The sequence below is a fragment of the Macrosteles quadrilineatus genome, unplaced genomic scaffold (assembly GCF_028750875.1).
Source record: "Macrosteles quadrilineatus isolate MER2022 unplaced genomic scaffold, UCM_ALF_1.0 Scaffold_9__3_contigs__length_116548681, whole genome shotgun sequence".
Taxonomy (NCBI): Eukaryota; Metazoa; Arthropoda; class Insecta; order Hemiptera; family Cicadellidae; genus Macrosteles; species Macrosteles quadrilineatus.
In genome coordinates, this window is record NW_026542602.1 from 51662634 (window position 1) to 51684477 (window position 21844).

Sequence of the window (21844 nt, forward strand, 5' to 3'; positions counted from 1 at the left end):
CGGTTTCGAGTTACCGGTGACCGCAGAGGTTTGACCAAACTGGGCGACACGACGGTTACCGCGAAGTGGCGAAGTGCGTCACTCAGGTCTGGCAGCTGCGATTGCCGCTGATGTTATCAGGAGCATCTGACTGGCTTGCAGACAGAAAGTGTCCAAAATTGTACTAAAATGCCCCAGTGCAATCCTACAGATTATAACCAAATTTCCGTATTGGATTTTACTTATGTTTTCCTTTATGTCAGAATCATTCTCGATTTAGGCCTAAATAACATGAGGTTAAACTAATATGTTGCTAAAGTGATAACGTGCGTTTTTAATGACATCCTAATCCTAGCTTAGTAAATTTTTAAAATTGTTAGTAAATTGCTTAATAAATTGCAGAATTATATCAAAATATAATCTATATCCAAAACAAGGAAATTGAACCTACATCTTACGCATATACCTTGCTAAAACTTCGTTTTGTTTTCTAAAAAAATACATTCAATATTTTTTAGGCTCTACAAAATTGCTTCGAAAGAAAAAGCGATAGTCATGTTTTGGTGTATAAAATTGCGAAACCCCAGTTGTTATGCATATATCCCCCCCATAATTTAATACCCCCTTTCCCAAACTCCCAATAAATGGTCGGTGGGAATAGTTCCCGATTTTTGGTTTCTTTCGACCTCAAAACGTAAAAGTAAATCGGTCCTGGGTCTGTTTAGTTCTTATGAGACCTACGGCAATAGCTTATTCCGTACATGGAAAATACGCTGACACGAAACTATTAGTATATTGAACTATCACTAGGAAAATTTACACTATGGAAACTAAAAAACCTTGGGGAATATGTAAGGTTTTCACTAGATTGGAAAGGCTAGATATTTTATGTTGGTAGAAACGTAGAAACCGCGTAAATTGCTTGTAGCGTTTCTGGAAGTAATTCAGCCACACTTCCGTCCAATTGGAGAAATCCGATAGTCTGTGAGGCGTGGTGTGGCGCAATGTGTAGTGGACCAGGCAGGCCCAATTTGTTGTGATTGTTGTTATCATGCAACTCCGACCATTCACTATCCGGTAGGTCCATTTCGTCGTAGTTCAAGTATTTATGCTTTGTTGATTCTATGTTTAATGTTCATCAACTCAACTATTTACGTTCGAATGTTGCTCAATGTTTTGTCCCTGTGAGTCTTGGAAGCGTTGCACAGTTCAGGTGACTACAGGTACGACTATGACTATGACTCTCATTTCACAGCTTTCTCTAGAGGTCATAACATCAACATGATTGCCCGATACGACAGTTTCACCGCTACTGAACACCTTACACCTTACATTACACCTTACACGCCAAACTTTACACCTTATATGCTACACCGTGACTAACTATTTCACCGTACTAGAGTGAATACAATAGGTAATCTATAATTTTAGTAACCAGCGAAATAAACTAGCTACTTTAACCACCTCAAAATTGATAGACCGAATTGAACTGTTTAGATATTGCTGCCACATCGTGGATACGGAACATGGATGTAACGGACTACGGTTCTGTCACCGTCACTGTCACTGGATGAAGACGAAGATGATAATGCCGAAGTAGTATGACGATGATTTGAAGGTGACTGCGTTGATGTAATGATAACGACGATTACCAAGATGGTGAAACCCCAATGATGACGACGACTACGATAATGACGAGGACGACGATACGAAGATGATAACGATGATGGAGATGATGGTGATGATGACGACGAAGATGACGATGATGACGACGACGAAGAAGATGATGGCGTCAACGGAGATGTTTATGCTATGATTATTATGACTACAGCGACGACGATGACGTTGATGACGATGGTGACGAGGAAGATGATGGCGATTATGACGTCGACGGAGATGATTATGATGAAGACGACGACGATGACGTTGATGACGATGATGATGATTGGGATGACGTCGCCAGGTGTATTTTTAGCGCGCCTCGTGCCCCGACTGACCGATGCCGTTCACTACTGTACTCGACGTCCGCGGCAACAATTACTTTATGTGAAGTGGGTTTGTTTCGTCTTCTGTTTGCATTGTGTTTTCATAGTTTTTATTGTGTTTGCGCGCTTGTTGTGGGTCTGTTATTGGTGATGAACTTAGTGTGCGCTGTGCGGATCTGACGAAAAAGTGAAAAAAATATCGTTTGTGCTGTAATAAAAACTTTATAATTGACTGTAAGTGATTTTTTAAATTAATTTAGGTCTTTTCTTTTACACAGCTGAGTAGTTATTTTAACAGATTTTGTAGTTTATCATGAGGTTATCTTTAGTCCCAAAACCTTTAAATATTTACCCTCGGCTATTAAAAATGTAGGAGAAACAATTTTGTTGAAAAATTTCTTTTACGTTATGAATATAGATTCTGTCTTGTAAGTTGGTCAGATTTCGAACATTTGCATTTAAACCATTATCTCGATTCATCGTAACTTTGGTTAGTTACTTAGTCTTTACAGATTTTAGTTGATACTTTCAGATATTATATATGGAACATAACAGTGCTTGTATTGCTCTTATACATTAAACAAGCTATGTTCAATTAAAAACCCCAAAAAAGTGACGGATGGACTTACATTTTTTTAACGCATACTTAAATATTAAAATTGTTAACGTAAACCACTATGGTTTAGTCATTTCTGGTTGAATCTTGGATGAAAATGCAGATAGAAGTATCTGGTAGAAACAAGATGCAAGAATGAGAAATGGCCAAATTAACCATAGCTAATTAGTAATTGACCTATGAACTGACTACTCCCAGTTCCCTCTGTGAATTTAATGGGATTAGTTCTTCAATTGATATGTTTACTTATAGATATGGTCATTTTGTTTGAGTTAAGCCTCCGAATCACTGATCAAAACGTGTAGATTAAAGATATGGTCAGCATTAATTAAATCTATAGTCAAAACACACCATTATTTTTAAAGCAAGCTGTTGTTTGTAAATTTTAAACTGTGCTGTTCAACTGAAATGCATTTTAACTTATAACATTGTTGAAAAGGGAAATTTAGTACACACACTATAAGAGAAGAAACACTACATAAATAATCCATACTCTAGTACGAGCTATGTCTGTTTATCTGTCTGTTTGTAATATATATATCGAAATCCAGCGGAAGGATTTTGACAAAATTTCGGAATTAGGGACCTAGCATATATGTAGCCCTAAAACGTGATTGACGACCAGGGCTACAGATATACACATTAGATTGTATATCTGTAGCCCTGATTGACGACAGGCACTGCACTACCTCAGGAAAATTTTTATTTCGCTACACAACTCATTTGAAAATTTTCAAATTTAACAATGGCCTTATGAATAATCTATCTACAGTATCTATATATTAATAGGCAAGCATGTTTCTTTACAACCTTTTTTCTCAGCTCGTGTGCATCGCAGGGAAAATCTACACATACTGTTAGAAAGATATTTTCCTGTAGATATGCAGAATCCTTTTATAAATTAAAATAGGCTCAAAAACAAGCACAAAAAATGAATTTATTTATTTTTTTAATTAACATGGGTCTTATGGGTTACCATGCTGGGGACAAAATAACAACAAAATATAAACAGAAAATCAAAACAAATGGAAGAAATTCCAATCACATGTTTTTTCCCAATCAATGTAATGATGCATTTTTACAGGAGATAAACATGTAACGAAAACAGGTTATTTCACAGTAGTGTAGCTAAAAACTATTAAGGTTAATCAGTTTTGTAGTATTGTTGGCTTGTTACTTAAATTCACTAATGTGACTATAAAGCAGAAGCGATTGTTCCAGTTATTGTGTTTAGTCGAGTTTATTTCCAACTCAACAATGGCACTTCATTCACTGGCTTTGTAAGAAGTATATTAGGCTGAACCAATTTCCTAATCCATTTAATTTACTGTCTCAGTGATTCAGTTTTGTTACGAGAACGAACCATGTGACAATAAACGGGATAATTTTAGGTTTGGCAGGATGTAAGTTGTAAAACTAAAATTGAAGCATGGTTTAGCATGTAATACAATTACATAAGAGGTCAACGAGTTTCAATTAAGTTTTTAAGTTGTAAAGAATCTACACCCAATCATAAATTATATGCTATCTTATTTTTAAAAAACTATTTCAAAACTTATGACGCAGCCTTTTGATACTACTAGACCAATTTTATTTATTTTTATTTTTATTTATCTTTATTGTTTTTTCCATACAACAAACAAACACAAAAATACATTTACACAAGAAAAAATAAACAATAACCACCTTAGGTTTAAAACCTATGTCGGTGGATTTATACACTTTCTTAAATTCTAAAATATCGAAGAATCGGTCTAAGGAGAATTCTGAAACCTTATTGCAAAACTACATATTCAGACGAATCTTTTGACACCTTAAACGTTGAAATTGGTCCACAAATAAGGGAGGAGTTGCGTTAACAAAAAACGGCTTCACATATTATATATGTAGATTTAGCAGTTTCCAAGCATGTACAAATAAATTCTGTTTTAATAAAAAGTATGGGACAGCTATAGGTTGTTGACTTTAGTATCCAGAAGTCAATGGTTAGACCAACACTGAGTAGTCAAAAAGCATAATGTATTTTCACATCATTTAGAAAAATTACTTAAGGTGTTTGATTTTCTCATGAAATAAACTGATTTATAACTCTGGTGATTATTGAAGTTTACATGTCTATGTGTAATGTTGCAGGGTTGGCCGAGTGGTCCGAGGAGTCTGCTGCTGCGAAGGGATCATGGAGGCTTTGGGTTCACGCTTCGTCACTTCATCGTCTACCCTCCAGAGTCATACACGGTGAGTAAACACACCAACTGTTAGTGGGTTAAACTCTTGAGAGATGCATACGCTATAGGTATTGTCGTGGTGAGGTCTATAGGTTATCCACAGAGTAGTTTAGGCAGTTAACACAGTCGTTTGCAAACTCACAGCCCAAACGGTTTAATGATGACACAACTGCTGTACTTTCAGAGCACCAAATTGGGGTATGTCAATCAGAGGTTTAACTTAAATTCATTCAATTACAGTTTAAACTATTGTTATCTATCACAAACCCGGTCTTCAGCGCTCGATCGCATCGCAAACATAAACTTACAACCAGGAGCTGACGTGTTTTCTATCTCGTTGCAGAAAGCCATTATGTAGAGAAATTATGCCATTTGCAGAGAGCTACTACTCCCGAAGTAATTGAAATGAGTTCCAGGAATAGTGACTGACACCTGCTCCGATGATGGCTATCTTTAACACCCAAAATGTCAGCTTCTAGTTATAAGTTTATGTATATTGTTGTTTTTTGTCATATTTTCTACTTTTATCTTGTATGTTCAGGCAGTACAATTTTGATCTAAAGATTTTTCTATTGTAACAACATTTTTTGTAAGCTGTAGTTCTAAATACATTAACGCTTACATAATACAGTGTTGTTTATTCCTGTTAAAATCGGCTATACTGTCGAAAATAAATAAATAAAAATCAGTGATGCGAAAATAATCAACCACCTGAAAGAAATGTAATTTGCATAGTCTTAAAAAAGTTTCATCTGAGAAAAGTTTGTCCACCCTTCTTGAATAGTACCGAGTCATTAACGACCTAGGTGTTTATAGGTTAATCTAGTGAATGTTTTTGTTTTTACACACTGCCATCACATCTGATAGCTCTCTAGTGGTACACACAATGCAGTGTGTGTTCACAGACAGGAACTAATCATATGATAGGATCACTCTTTTGTTCTCCAACCTCTACAACACAGTTAATTGTTTCCAACGACTAACTGGCTACAACATAAATTGCATCTGACTTCCTAGTAATCTGGCTGTGTGATGATGTGGATCATCCCAGCTATCAGCTGTCATAAAAGACGATCTGGATGATTAATTTTTGGAGAATATTTAATTTTGCCTATGCCTAGAGAAGTCAGTTATAGAGGAGAGACTCAATGGTACACTTAAGTGGTGTCTAAGCATTAGTCGCTGGTGTCTTGAGCAAAGTCCAATACTGTCCTCCTCGATATCATGTACTACAACGCTCACAGTGGAGGAAGACCTTGTGACCTGTGCGATAGGATTTTCGCCCAGTGCTCACCATCGGGGGCTCTTCCTTGCTTTTTCACAATTACGTATATTTCTGGCACAACATACTAGAGCTAAAAGTGCACGGTTGTCCCATAAGCATATTTCCTCTGTACCTTACTTCTGCGTGCCTTTTCCTCGTTGTTTGGTTAAATAGAACCCATTGACCATTCGATAAAATGTCTTGGAAACTTTTACAATTTGGTTGAACTCAGTTGATTTGAATATTGCTTATTAATTTCCATTCAAACTTTTTACCTTTTGATCGATAAGAAAACTATGTTTTACTTACCTTCTTTATCAGACATGCAGTTGTTGTTTATTTAATCATTTTTCTCCAATGGCTAAAAAATCATATTTTGCTCAAAATCAAGCCTAATAGACTACGTAATTGATATTGCACTAAAATATTGAGTTAATAATTAAAGTTGACGTCTTGGAGCTGTTTTTACACGACCCCTGTGTTTACACATCGGCCTTGCTGCGAGTGTTTTGGACTTGGAAAATTTTAATGTAGTAATTTCTAAGATAGCTAGTAAAAATAATCCAGTTTAAAAAAAGTTAATGCACATCGCTGGTAGAAAAATCAGTGTTAGTTTGTTTTAACTCTACTGGACATATGAAACACAAATAAATATAATGGAACAACACAGTTTTTATCATCAGTTTTAACAAGTTTTTAGCAGTTGAACAGAGTGTTACCGCAATGTTAGCTGGACTTGTGAGCCAAGTTTATCAGTTGGTGCGAAACTCACCAGATGTCTGTTGTTAGGTCTAGGCTGCATTACAGTGTTGTTGTAAAGCTAAATATACCTGGACTGAGTCATCTACAGCCTCATACCAGTACAATGTGGTCTGGTTACTGGTCTGCATAATATGTGCGACGGTACAGTGTGCACTGATGCAATATTGAATACCTTTCACCAAGAGAAGAATAGAGTTTTGACTCAATATTTTCTAGTTTATTTCATTTAGTCACTTATTTTGTTTTTACAGCGACCACTTTTTATTTTGTAAGAAGTATTAGTACTAGTATTATCATCTAGTCAAAAATAATTTACTAAATAAGAATTTAGTAAGGGGAGCTCCCCCCCCTCCCCTTAAAGGGAAACCCCTATTTTCTTCAGCTATACATTAGAACCCCGGTTAACCGAAATAAAAGGGGGAAAGCCGGTTTCGGATAACCAATTTTTTGGTTAACCTATAATATGATAAAATTGGCGATGTATTACCATGGTTTGTAGGAAAAGCTAATTTTCGACAATGTATATATAATTCAGTGTTTTATTTCAGCTACAAAAATGTTACAATGGGTTAAAAAATACTTTAAACTAAACAACTGAAGTTACTAAACCATTTTACAGCCCTGTATTATTTTATGGAACCATTTCTGTTAACCCGGGTTTTGGTTAAGCCGGGTTTCGGTTAACCCGAATTCGGTTAACAGGGGTTCTACTGTATTCACTATCAGATTTAAACTAGAACTGGTTACATTTTCTTTTTATATACCACAGAACAATTTTTGGGTGTGACGCCTGGCAATAGTACACCATAAAACAATTTTAGGGTGTGGCGCCAAGGGGATGACTAAGATTGGTTGTTAACTCAGAAATGAACTATCAACAAACTTGGATAAAAGCAGTGTTATTGGGAATCGGAGAAATAGAGCAGATGCCAGGCGTAAACAGTCACAAGAATATAACCCAGGTAGTGCTGGTTAACAGATCTTCACCATGAGACTAAATATAACCATTGATATCATTCCTCATCAGCATCTTTAAACATTTTTCCTTTACAAGTCTTATCAAAACTGCATTTCTTTTACTTAAAATGCTAATTAGTTTTTGTCTTTGGGTCTTGGGGATAGTAGGTAGTGGTGCAAGCACATTTTGGGAGTTGCAAAATCAAGATTGGCAAATGCATGTTTCAAATATTTTTCAAACCGTGACCAATTGACAGCTTCAAATTTTTTTTAAATTACGAGTATGAAAAACTTGATACTGAAAGATTATTGCGAAAAATCAAAACCAACAACAGGAACACTGTCAAACATTATTCACTGTTGTGTAACACTGGACCTCTCAAAACTGAATGTTGACCAGAAAGTCATCCGATACGCTACCAAAACTGAACCGTAGATTAACCTAAATCAGAGCAGGAGATGTGATAGGCAGCTTGACAGGCTGAATGGTTTAATTGTACACAATTAGAGATATCAGAGCAACGGATTGGGCTGGGCAGTGGGCTGATTACAGTGGAACCTTGTCAAACGGTGATTAGTTTTTACCTTTTGTGATTGTGATCGCCATTGTGGAATTGGTAGGCTGTGTGTAGGATTGTTGAGTAGGTACTTTTAACTTTGCTTGGTTGTTATTTGTAATTATTCGTAGAGTGATGAATGTTAAATTTACTTTAAGAATGTAATCTTGAGAAAGGGCTTAGGTTTTAAGGATTTTTTAGGATAGCAGGCTTATCTGAACCAGAAAGAGTTGGGTAAAAGTAAATTAAACTATACAAAAGTTAGAATTTTTCACTGTCACCGATAGCATATTTTTTAAGGAAGAGTAGGATAAAAATAGATTGGACCTGAAGAAATCAAATTCTTGGTTAAACATTCTGTCAGTGGCTTAACTTTTGTGTATAGTGTAATCTATTTTGTGTTTTTTCCTGCTGGAGTTGACTTTCTCATACAAGTAAGCCTGTAATGATAAAAAAAATCCTTTTCACATACTTTGTTATTTAAATACTTTGTTATTTAGTTTAGTGCAACAATACAATCAAATTTCAGTTGTACTCACCATTCACGATGTATACTCAGACGTAAACTTTCTAAAGACTTATTGTCAAACTTTGCCGTGGTGTGCAGGTTCTGGCTGGAGACCGACGGCTGGGGCTGCGTCCTGGCGCACTGGATGAGCCGATGGACACCATCTTCGTGAGGAGCGTCAAGCCCGGAGGAGCTGCAGATCGCGCAGGTTTGCGTACAGGCGACCGCGTGGTCAGTGTCAACGGAGAGAACATCGGTGGTCACTCGTACGCCAGTGTGGTACATAGGATACACAACAGTGGGCCTTCCCTGCATCTGCTGGTGGTTCCTCAGCAGCTGGATATCCTGCAATTGGTGAGTCGTAACTCGGATATGCATGAAAAATATTTATTTTAAAATAGGATCAGTGATTAATTTGAACAAACCTGTAAACTCAATTATTCCATGTATCTTTTTTATATTCTATATTTATGAATCAGGAGGTAAGAGACACAGGACCAATTATCATTGGCATCCAAAACCCAGCCTTTAAAGTTTGTTTATTTATATGGAAAAGATTACTGGTACATTAAATTGTACTGTTTTTATGTGACGTAGAAACTATGGCTTTTACGGTCACTAACACTAACACTACAAACTTGGTGATCAAGGTTTGACCATGTTACAGACATAAAATGATAACTAGACGCTGACGTTCAGGCCTTGTTACAGAAAGCTATCATTGGAGCAGTTGTTAGGCACTAATAATGACAGTGCTAGTACTGCCTGTTGCTAGTATTGATAGTATTGCTCTAGTATTGAGACCACTAGAGCCCAATAATTTTATGTCTGTGACGTGGGGGAATGCTGAAGACCAAGTTTTTAAGTAATACACTAATTAGTTTTTATGTGTTTTTACTTTTAACAGATTAATAAATTTTGTAATTTCGAAATTATGATTTTACTAGAATCTAATGTACATAAAAGAAAGATCCTAACAACAGTTTGCATTTTGTAATTAAGTTTTATATATTGTAAAACGTTAGTGAATAGAAACATGAAAGGAAGCGATTTGTTGGCTAATGATTTTACTAATTTTTATTAATTTTACCAAAGTACAATTGTCTTAAAACAACAAACTATTGGAAATTACAATTTAAGCAGTCTAAGTACAATACCTAGAGAGTGTGTAAAAGTCTCATTTCAAAAAGTACGTTTTGTAATTAAACACAGTAATTTGAACTACAACTTAGACTTTTCAAAATTAAAGATTTCTTGCAGTATTGAATTAATTTATAACATTCACTTTTCTCACAAATTCATAATTCCTTTGTTAAACATCTAATAGTTTTTCATATAGGTACATATACTGACTTAAATGTGTATATTGGTTCCTTTATGTTCCTTTATGTTGTTGAACATCATTAATATTGTTGTTAACTACTTTTTAATCACGTGAAATGAAAAATCACAATAGTGTAGTATAGTTATGGGTCTACACTTTAAACTGACTACCAGGCAAGCAATATTTAAAGTCTAAAATTCCGTGGCGCCTTCCTGACCCAGTAATTGTCAGTTTTTAATAAGCAAGCAAATGGCTGGATATCTTATCATATTAACGACATCATATAATAGTAATTTGACGGCCTTGAATGCCTCTACAGAGCTCCCGCAAACATAATTATCAACATAACCTCGGTAATTGAAGCATCAAATCTGCCCTTTTGTAGTTCAGGGCCTGGGAGCGAGGACACGTACATTTCTAGACCGTACTCGCAGAAGCTTTTAAAGACAACCTTAAACAAACATGCAATTATTTTAATCTCCTTACAAGTCTCCGGGGAGCTTAGAAACACAACTGACAACTTTCAAAATGTAGATTAGAAATGGCCATAAAGTTGTGCAGTCGTAAACGCAAACCTGCAGTTCTGTCTGACCAAATATAGACGCAGGGAAAGGACAGGCCGAAGAAAACTTGTAAATAATCCCGCTTCTGCTTGTGTGGTCAGGTACTCAGATGTCGTTTAAAGGACAGGATTTGTAGCCGTTTTGTTGATACTTTTATTTGTTATTCCTATAAAAAACTGTTATACTTATCACTGAAATTTAATAGCGTTTCCAGTATTTTGTATGATTTAAATCCCGTCCAAACAAAAAAAGTTTTGTATACCATTACTAGCATAGCCTATTTTGTTTTAGGCTATTGACATTATCCATTGAAAGTATAAGAAATATGGTCTACATAAAACTGGAGATAAATATACAAATCTAGTTTGTATGTGCCAAAAAAATTATAATTTGCCATGAAATGTTTTTAAGTTTGTATTTTACTTTGTTAAATTAAGGATGAAAGATTGGATATACAACTAACTTCAGCCCGGATACTATGTGACTCGCTATTGGCCCGAGAGATAATTACCCCCACTCCCCCCTTCATCGCAGGGAAATCTTTCTCTCTTGTGCCCCTAACAAACCATATAACCTCTTGTTTACCAATGCTGCCTTGACTAACTTACCTGAGAAAAGAGTTCAGAGCAGTTGAAATCACCCATAAGTCCACAACACAATAAACTTGATATTCACTCCCAGAGTAGGCTTCTTCTTCTTTTCTTCTTCTTCAGTGTATTTCTAAGCTAAGTGCTTTTTCCTCCCAAAAACCATTTTACTCATTTGTATTTTTGCCGACACATAAGTTTGCGTCTGTTGCACTTTCCCTACAAGGTTTGTTGTTACACAGTCAGATGATCGGATATTAGCATATCTACTTTCTCAGCATCATCACTTTCTCATCGGTTTATTGGATGTCACACCTTTCTCTGTTCATTGCCTCATTCGTCTGATTGGGATGCGTTACTTACATTGCATCTTAGAGAGAAACCTGTTGCCATGCAGTTTATAGGGAATCTCAATTAGAATGTACTGAATCATCAGGAGTTACCCTTGAAATCAGTTTAGGCCTATAATTTTTGCGACATGTTAATGTATCTTGATGTTGAAAGAGGTCATGTTACTTCTTCTCGTTTAAATATTTTGTGCTACAAACTGATGTAATTTTGAAATACTCACCAACCCAATTAAATTGTTCAGAATGATGATCAATACAACATAGTGAGCTTAATAATCAGGTCTCTGGCTCAATCTCCGAGAAAAGTCAGTAGCTTTTTGATGGATCGAAAGTAGATAAACTCTTATAACTTTTAATAATTGACACTGACTAATGCAACAGCTGATCTTAGTCAGTAATAAAGCCACATACTTCCTTCATTCGTATTTGCGACTTTTAATACGCCCTATTAAAATCCCCATCTTAGTTTTTGACAAAAATGATAATATCGATGTTTTTGCTAAATTGTAATTTTATATTTTGTTGTTTATTATTGAACAATATAAATAGCTTTTGACCATTACTGCATCATGTTAATTACAGTCAACAATTTTAAATTATTGTCACGTTGATATTTTGTTAAGTTCTTGTGAGTCTCTTTTGAATTTCTGAGTTTCTTATTTATTTGTAACAAAGTAGAAGCAAAGTAAACAAAGAGATTCCCGGGACCATTATACATATTTGAACAACAACATAAACAGACATAATTCAGCGGAAAGTCGGTCTCGCCACCGGGCCATGTGGCAGAACTGGACTGCAGTGTACCATTTGTCAACACTGGCCAGATGGCGCGAAATGAAATATTATTTATCGTTTTGGCAGCACTGGCTCCAACCTCATAAACAATCATTGCTAATGTTAACAGCCGGACACTGATCCCCGTAGTTTGGCGATTAACGTAACACCACCCATCGATGTTTGCTGATGTATAAATAGGTTTTATGCGTGTTCGGACGTGTAAGGCTGGCCGAGGTCCAAACAGACGTCTGACTGATCGGTAACTTCGCAACTCGCTTACTTGGTTTACATTTTTACACTGTTGTGAAATAAGGTATAGACCGCTATTGTGTTGTGTTAACTTATGTATTTGTTGATTTAAGCTAGGTTTTAAGATTTTTTTTTAATTTTATGTTTTAATGAAACCCTAATTAAGTTTTAAAATCGATTAATATTATTTTTGGAGCTAAATATATCCAAATGTCATGTAAAGATTTGTGTGTTCATTATACGCCTTACTATTGTATGGTGTCGTAGAAAACTAATGGTTCATTAATTTAAGTTCTCATTACAAACCTCAATCAAATCTCGGATTTGTTCTTATTTGTTAAATGAAACATAAGTGTTAGTTTTAAACAGAATTATAATTAATCTCTAGCTTACCTATTTTTGAAAGATTTAGCTGTTTATATTAGGTTGTACTCCTTCAGCTAATCCGTGTCAATAACCCTATAAAGTTTTTATCACCGTCAACAGGTGCTGTTTCAACATGTAACTCGTCTAATTTCCTTTAACCTTGCAATTATTTTCTTGTCACTTTGCTTGTCCTATTTATTTTTAATAGCCTTATAGTTTGAAAGAATACGACCTATTATGTGTTATTGTTTACTACAAGGTTTTGTTTGTTAACTAGGTTTCATCCTCATGTATTATATGAGTTAAGTATTAAAATATGAAAAACAAGCTAAACAAATCACCACTTGCTCTCCGCAACTCTTCCGACCTTTTGGGAATAGTAAACAAAACCAAACTACATCCATATAGTTTGTTTAGTTGTGGTTGCTTTAATAACAATATGACATGTTTGCAGTATTTCAACGAGACCGCTCATAGGCCTGAGTCAAACTTGGACCTGGAGCCAGGCATGGTGTGGGGAGGAGCAACACAACGGCGCGTACCTCCAGTACCAGCCAATGACAGCGACTCTACCAACACTGCGGGCTGTAGACTTAGTCTGGACGCAGGTAAACATATACATATACCTTCCAGTAAAGACAAGGATGTTTAAATACTGATTACAAAATACCACAGAGAAGTAAGGTCCAGAGGAATCTCGCTTACGGGACGACCGTTCCCTTTCAGCCCTAGTATGTTGCAGTTTTTTGCTACCAGGAGGAAGCGGGATGTTTTTTGGGTTTTGTGAAACGTTGGACATTGATTCCAAGGATGATTGCGTGTGATGTATGTATGTGTTTGACGAATCCTGGACATCACTAGACAAAAATAAAGGCGAGTGACTGAAGGCTACAAACAATCTTCATAAATGAATAACACCTCACTTAAAAGCATTTCATTTAAAAACACAAGGTCTTCCTCTATTGCGAGCGTTGTAGTAGATGATGGCGAGTGTGGTGGTGTTACACTTGCCCTAGACACCAATTAAGTAGACTGTAGTGAACTCTATGTGCGGCTTATTCAACTATGTTCATATTTGCATATAAATCAGATGTCTACTTCAGTATCCATTGTTTATTCTCGTCTCAACAAAGTCATTTTTCAGACTGTACTGTAATCTATGTTGGCAGGACTGATGTGCCGTCGTGACTCGAGCAGCCAAGACGGCAGTGTGGGAGACCTGAGCAGTGATGACTCGGTGATCATCAGTAGGATACGCAAGAGTTGCGAGCAGAAGAGGGAGTTCCTAGCAGCACCTCTATGGCCACAAGAGGCCCCCACGTCCCCGCCTGGCATCAAGGTAACTTTGCCTATTGTATTGCTGGGATATTGTTTGAATTGGTCAATTGGATATGTTAACAAGTGTTTCATGGCTTGAAACTAAATTGCTCTGTGTATCCTATAACAATTTTGGTAGTATCCTGAAACTGAACAGCTGCCGTGAGGTTGAACCTGCCAGATTTTAAAGTCCATTGCTGGTGTGACAGATTTTAGCAAAAAAAAAAAAAAAAAAAACTAAACCTTAAATGGATAGAAAATGTTGGTTTTGGCTTTTTGGTTGTTGCACGATAATTTTGAGATGATGACACAATTGCAAAGTCTTCAGGATTTCGAGGAACGTACAAGATTTTAAGGTGATCGCAGGTGACGGTGCTGATATGCACATGATTGCGGAAGATGTTTTTCCTGTGATTGCAGAAGACAATGATGATGTCTTTAAAGACTGCAGTATAACCTATACTTTTTTATTTTTTCCGTTTGATGATGTCTTTGTGACCGCGTCAGATGCTCTAAATTTGGTTGTGTTTGCATGATAGGATGTTGATGTCTTCAATATCATTACAGAAATTAAAAATTGTCTTTGATCGTGGGTGAAAATAATGAAATCTTTGCAATTGCAGCAGATTAAAAAAAATTTGTCATGGATTATGTTCATTTTTGTTTACACACTAAAATTTGTTATAGATACCTATACCTAACACTGTATTGGCAGAACCATACAAAACATGCTAAAACATTACAGTAGACTTCCTCTTATCCGAACACGTTTTAACCGGACATCGGTTTAAGCAGACTACACTCGGCAGAAATGACATCTCTTTAACCGGACAATTTTTATCAGCATTTTGGTTTAACCGGACTAGATCGACAGGAAGTAGGCAGTACTGAAACGAATGTTCTTGTGGGAAAGTAAAGATTTGAGGCCAGTACAGTGAGGATTAGGTGTCTAAATATGCTCTCCTAAATTTCAGTCGAATATCACAGTAAAAAGTATGTTTTAACGAGTTTTTGGGGACGTCAGTTTAACCGGAAAACCCGTTATCTGGACTGGCCTCAGTCCCGAGGAGTCCGGATAAGAGGGAGTCTACTGTACTTAGCCTAGATGAATGTTTAATGTTAAGGTATAAATATTAACTAATTTTTTTGTTGTTTCAAGGCTTATTGCATATATTTCCCATCAGTCAGACATATCACTAGTTATGGGATACAAATTTCACTGTATAATTGAACATTAGTGATATTTTTGTACCAGAAGATTAAAAGTCTAAAAACATACACAGTTTTCTATAATCCCCAATCTTGATTTGACTCTGTGTGACAGATATTTTAGTCATTTACACATAAATTAACTGTTGTTGTATTCCAGGAATTCTACAGTAGACCACAGAAGCTCCAGCCATCTCCTCATTGGCCTCCTAACATTCCTGCCAGTCCAAACCATTCTCCAAGCAGGAAGGAAAGAGAAGACACACCTCCGAGAGATAGAGGTAACGATTCAACCCATTGTAATAATAATAAGCAATCTTTCAATAGTAAATGTTATATTTTACATATTCGTTTTGCACACCGTTGAGCTTTTACAAGAGTGTAAATTTCCCAACTGAAGATTTCTCGGGTATGTCTGTTGTGTAAGTCCCAATAACAAACCAGGGAGTTTCTGTCAAATTTCAATTATCCCAGTCGTTGGTAAATTAATTTAGATTTTCGGGTGAACAAGTAAGTTTTTGAACAAAATAACCTCATGCAGTACATCCCGATGTGATTTTAGGAAAGGTCCATCGACCAATAATGCTTTGGACCTAATTAGAGGAATCGTCTGATCTTTCAAAGCCCAAAACAAAACCCATTAATACTATGCTCACTGAACATATGATCTCCCCTTTTATGATCTCAGGAAAGCGTTTGACTTGGATATTATTCTTTTACAAAATTAATTAATCTCAAGTTCACCAGCTTGGATTTTTTTTCAATGAAATATTTTCTAAAATGACATAGAATTTGGGTATACCTCAGGGTTTGGTACTAGGCCCCCTATTGTTTATAATATAAATGATATGCTATCATCTATATTAAAAAGTTAATTTCATCTACTGATTATACCACTTTTTCCCAAATCAGTAGAGGTGAGGTGAATCGTCACTCTGTTTTTAAGTTTTTTTCTAATAAGAAGCCATAAGACATATTTTTATGAGTTTGAATAAACCTTTACACAACGTTAGCTACAACGAAGCTATATATATACTTTTATGTTAGGCAGTTAATTCTATTCATAGCGTTTTCACTTTCATTAAATAAACATTTTCTTCTAGCTGTCTTTAGATTCGGATAAAAAAGTCTGCTCTCTATCCACTGATAACTTTGAGGAAACATATTCAAACAACTTAAATTCCCTAACAACACATATTCAAGGTAAAGACCATGTTATAAGTGAGAGTGGCCAAGATAGGTCCTGCCGATAAACATATGTTTCAGTCAGGATGAAATTCCTGGAAGGTTTGAGCAGACGTCTGCGGTCTGCGTGTCAAAATGCCATTACCTCATTATCCTAAGGTGTAATTTTCCGGTTCTACCTAATGCGCCCTTGAGACGTTGTGTCGACCTTTTGGTGTAAACTTGTTCAGTTAATGCTAATAGCTGTAATTTATTTGTCACTCAATTATGTTCAATAGCTGTTCAAACTGATTGTGTTCAGAAGTGATTGAACAAGATAAAACTTCTATGAGTTGTAGGCCTACTCAAAAGTTTATTTTATCTCCATGGAATTTTGCATGAACAGAAATTGTTATTTGTTAAAAAGTTGCTATCCTGAAAATTTAAGAATGTATTATTATTGAGTTTGGGAGCAAAAACTATAAAACTAAAATTTGTGGTTTTAAAACAATTGGAAATTTAGACCCTGCAAATATATTTTACAATAGCTTTTAACGTTAACAGTGCTTCAGTGCATGTTTTCTTGATTTCAACAAACCAGCAAAAAAGAATCAGAAAAAATAATTGATTACTAAAACCTATTGATTAGCAAAACCGCATTATAATGTTGTTTTAACTTTTGGTTCAGCAATCTTTGATCAAAGTCGTAAACTATGTGTACCATTCAAGAATCAATAGTACTTTACATAATATTTAACTACCCCATCCTCTTAGCCAATGAGCAAGAACCGATAAAGAAACTCTATCCACAAACTGTTCTGCGCAATATAAATAGAAGACATAAAATTGATCACAATGGGAAAGTTAACTCGCGTATCAATTGATCAGGTTGAACCTTGTTATCAGATTAAATCTAATGTTGATCGCCTCTTCATTACACAAGTGCTAAATATAAACCACTTTCCCTGTGAACCTCATCAATGGACCAATTAACCGAGCCTGTAAAAATAGCGTGTAACAGCTGCGAGCCACTTTCCAGCTGACTCGTTTGTCAACATTTCATGCTAATTTGTCACTCCTTCTTGTCGAGGTAGAACTTTTGAGTTGTTAATTATGCTTTCCACTGATTAGTAATTTGCTTGTTGTTTTATTTAGCAAGTTAAAATGTAGGCTACTAAAAATGTTTAGTTAGGATTTTATGTGTATGAATCAGGATGTTTAAAGCTTGACATGTTTGAATAAGATGAAAGTTGGGTTATATTGAATAATTTGTACAGTTTCAAAAATATTAGCATAGTATAGGCTACTATTTATACTCTACCCATATTATTTTTGTTCATTTTTATTCATAAAGAATATCAACTAATGAGGCTCATGATTTTGTTTTCCTATAGGAGTCTATCAGACACATTTTACTGTGAATATTATTTTATCAATGACTTGCAATAAGTAGTTGTTAAATAAACGGTATCAGCATTCTGACACATACTTTCTCCCTTAAGCTTGTCAACCTTTATCACGGATAAGCGGTGGGAGTAACTATGATATTTTATAGTTAAAAATCACAAAAGTTGCAATAACTTTTTAACTGTAATTGTTAGGGATGGACGGGTCCCGAAATTTCGGGAATTTTTCGGGAAAAAAATATTCCCGATTATCGGGACGGGATTACATTTGACTCGGGAATTTTTCGGGACGGGATTTGGTCCGATCGTCGGCGATTTTTCGCTTCGCGAGTGCCGATAACGCCGTTATTGCGAGCGATAGGTCCGCGAACGCAGAAGACGAAGTCATACCGACGATCGCGCCGTGACCGCGGAGTCCTACCGACGATCGTGCCGTGACCGCGAGTCATACCGACGATCGCGCCGTGACCGCGAGTCATGAGATCGCGCCGTGACCGCGGAGTCATGCTGACGATCGAGCCGTGATCGCGAGTCATACCGACGATCGCGCCGTGACCGCAAGTCATACCGACGATCATGCCGTGACCGCGAGTCATGACGACGATCGCGCCGTGACCGCGGAGTCATACTGACGATCGAGCCGTGATCGCGAGTCATACCGACGATCGCGCCGTGACCGCGAGTCATACCGACGATAACCCCGTGACCGCGGAGTCATACCGACGTTCGCGCCGTGACCGCGAGTCATACCGACGATAGCGCTGTGACCGCGAGTCATACCGACGATCGCGCCGTGACCGCGAGTCATGGCGACGAAAGCGCCGTGACCGCGGAGTCATGCTGACGATCGAGCCGTGTTCGCGAGTCATACCGACGATCATGCCGTGACCGCGAGTCATACCGACGATAACCCCGTGACCGCGGAGTCATACAGACGATCGCGCCGTGACCGCGGAGTCCTACCGACGATCGCGCCGTGACCGCGAGTCATGACGACGATCGCGTCGTGACCGCGAGTCATACCGACGATCGCGCCGTGATCGCGAGTCATGACGACGATCTCGCCGTGACCGTGAGTCATACAGACGATCACCCCGTGACCCACGAGTCACAAGTTACTATAGGTACCTGTAAATTGTTACCCATTTTTTGGTTTTTATAGATCAGTGCCACAAATGGTAAAAATTGATTTCGTATGTCTTTTTTTGGTAACTGCAATACAGTACTTTCTTTTTATGCACAGAAAAAAATCCCGTCCCGTCCCGTCCCGAAAATTGGGAAGGAAATAAAAATCCCGTCCCGTCCCGTCCCGAACTAAAAATTCAATCCCGTCCATCCCTAGTAATTGTTACAGCAATGGGGGGTTGTACTTTTTTTTTAGAATTATAAGGACCATAACATATAAATTTTGACCAAAACCAGATTTTCTCCAAAAATCTGATTTTTTATTAATTTTATGGGTTTTATGGGAAAATAAAATAAGTTACCTACAATAACTTTTAAACCGTAATTTTTACAGAAATAGGATTTATGTACCATTTTGTTCAGAATTTAAAGGACTATAACATACCTAAATTTTTATGAAAATCGTTTGAGCCATTCCCAAGAAAATCCTGTTTTCTATTATTTTATGGGAAAATCCCAATTAAAAATCTAAGTTTCAAAAAAATGAAAAAAAAACGCCTGGAAATACTGTGGATTAGTACCTAAATACCAAATTTCATCAAAATCGGACCACAGGTTTGGTCTTTAGCTCTGTACACATCCGCTCAAACAGACACACAGACATCACTTCGAAAACCACTTTTTTGGGTTCAGGGGATCCAAAACGGATATTTCCACTCAAAACTCAAACTCAAAATTTTTGACAAAAACAATACTTTCTCCATACAGTATACTATGTATAGGGAGAGGAAGTAAAAATTAAAATTCATAAACCTTAAATTCTCTTGGAATCAATTTTACCCGGTGTACTTTATTCTCGCTCCCAGGACTTCATTAACAACTATTTGTGTTTATTTATTCCAACGTTCGGCTTGACTAGTGAGTAGTGACTAAAGTTATTTTCACCATCATCAGTCTTCATCACTCTTGATTGCTGGCCTCATTCTTGTTTCTTTGCTGTAAATTCGCTTTATTTTGATTACCTTTGAATTCCAAAATCCCAATTCTTTTTTAATCAAAAATCCACAAAATACTATTGTGAATTTTTTGGAATCAGTTTGTCACTAATGATGAATATTAATTGGCTCATAATTTACACACCTATACAACTACAGTAGAATCCCGATTATCCACAATGATTGTATAGTTTATTTTACAATTTTGAATGTAAACGTAAAGTTAAGCTTCAATATAGGTTTATGCAATAATAACCTTTTAAAATGCAGTGTAGAGACTTTGTAACTTTGTTTTACATTTTACACCCACACACTTATATTTATAAACAAATAATATTGGAGAGCCTACCTATAGGCCTAGTGACGACAACAATTTAAACACACAAAATGTAACTTATCAACCGTTGGTTGTAATAGGGGACACATTGGTTGTCGGTGAAGTTAACAACTCTATAGTCTGCTTGTGAGATGATGGGCCTCCTCACAATAAATGTCTTGGTCGTAGTTGTATAACATAAATTTCTTTGCATAGTATACTTTTTTTGTGAGTTTTTTTGGACGTGGTTAATCCTCTAGTGAATAGTTTGGAGTCTATTGTTATAGCTGAGCAGCTGAGTGGTAGTGCTTGCCTATCAATCAAAAGGTCGCCGGTTCGATCCCGAAAAAAAGTCCGTTGCTTGATTGCTTTAAACTTGACCCAGCTGTCCTTGATCATTAAACTTTTAAATGGTCCTGGCTAATGAAACAGCTGACTTGGTCAGTAACAGAGCTACACAAGGCATACTTCATTCTACACTCATCTTTCACTCATGGTTGGGTTACAATACGCACCTAGTAGCATCCCCATATCAATTGGTAATCAAAATAATATAGTCTGTATGCTCGAACTTGTCTCTGACATGTCCGTGTTGTTGCAGGCTTTGTGTGCGGAGGTCCAGTTACCAACACTCCCGGTGATCGCAGACAGAGACAAGGTTTTGTCAACACTCTTACCAGGATACAGGAGACGACGCCACCACTACCCTTCCAGGTGAAAATTAACTATGCTAAGAGAAAAAAACAGCCATATATTTGTCACCGTTGTTTTGCACTCAATGTTCTTAACTGTAGTTAAAATTTTCAACTAGTGAATAATAGTGTTACGGTGGCCAGATTCTTAACGTTTGTATAACTAAAGTATGTCATGACATGATGACTTCTAACATTTATCAACATTCTAGGTATGAATTTTGTAAATTTGTAATGTATGTATAATTTGGTCAGGTGGTGTCCCAACGAGCAAGACAGTTTGAAAGCGGCAACATGCCGGACCGCACAAGTTTGTACAGGTCAGAACTGGCGCGTCTCAACAACAAGCGCATGGTGCCCGACGTGAATGTACGAGCTCGGGAGTTTGAGAACAAGACTGACCGCAGAAACAGGGAGAGTCGATCACTCGACAGTGCTGGTAAGTGACTCTTTATCTTACCGAACTGAAACCAAAAGGGTGAATAATGCTCCGAGCCACAAACAGCTTCGGCACCCCCTCCTCCTCCGGGGAGTTTGGTGCACTCCACTAG

The 21844-nt window shown here is 36.8% G+C and overlaps 1 protein-coding gene across 1 annotated transcript in view; it reads left to right on the plus strand.

Moving 5' to 3' along the window:
• Positions 1–21844, plus strand: part of LOC129001958 (rho GTPase-activating protein 23) — a 158424-nt gene that overhangs the window by 58489 nt on the left and 78091 nt on the right. The window contains exons 3-9 of the mRNA XM_054429407.1: positions 4714–4815; positions 8953–9207; positions 13524–13677; positions 14239–14408; positions 15756–15876; positions 21203–21315; positions 21549–21732. Of these exons, the coding sequence (XP_054285382.1) occupies positions 4714–4815; positions 8953–9207; positions 13524–13677; positions 14239–14408; positions 15756–15876; positions 21203–21315; positions 21549–21732 (1099 nt within the window). The remainder of the gene's footprint in view (positions 1–4713; positions 4816–8952; positions 9208–13523; positions 13678–14238; positions 14409–15755; positions 15877–21202; positions 21316–21548; positions 21733–21844) is intronic.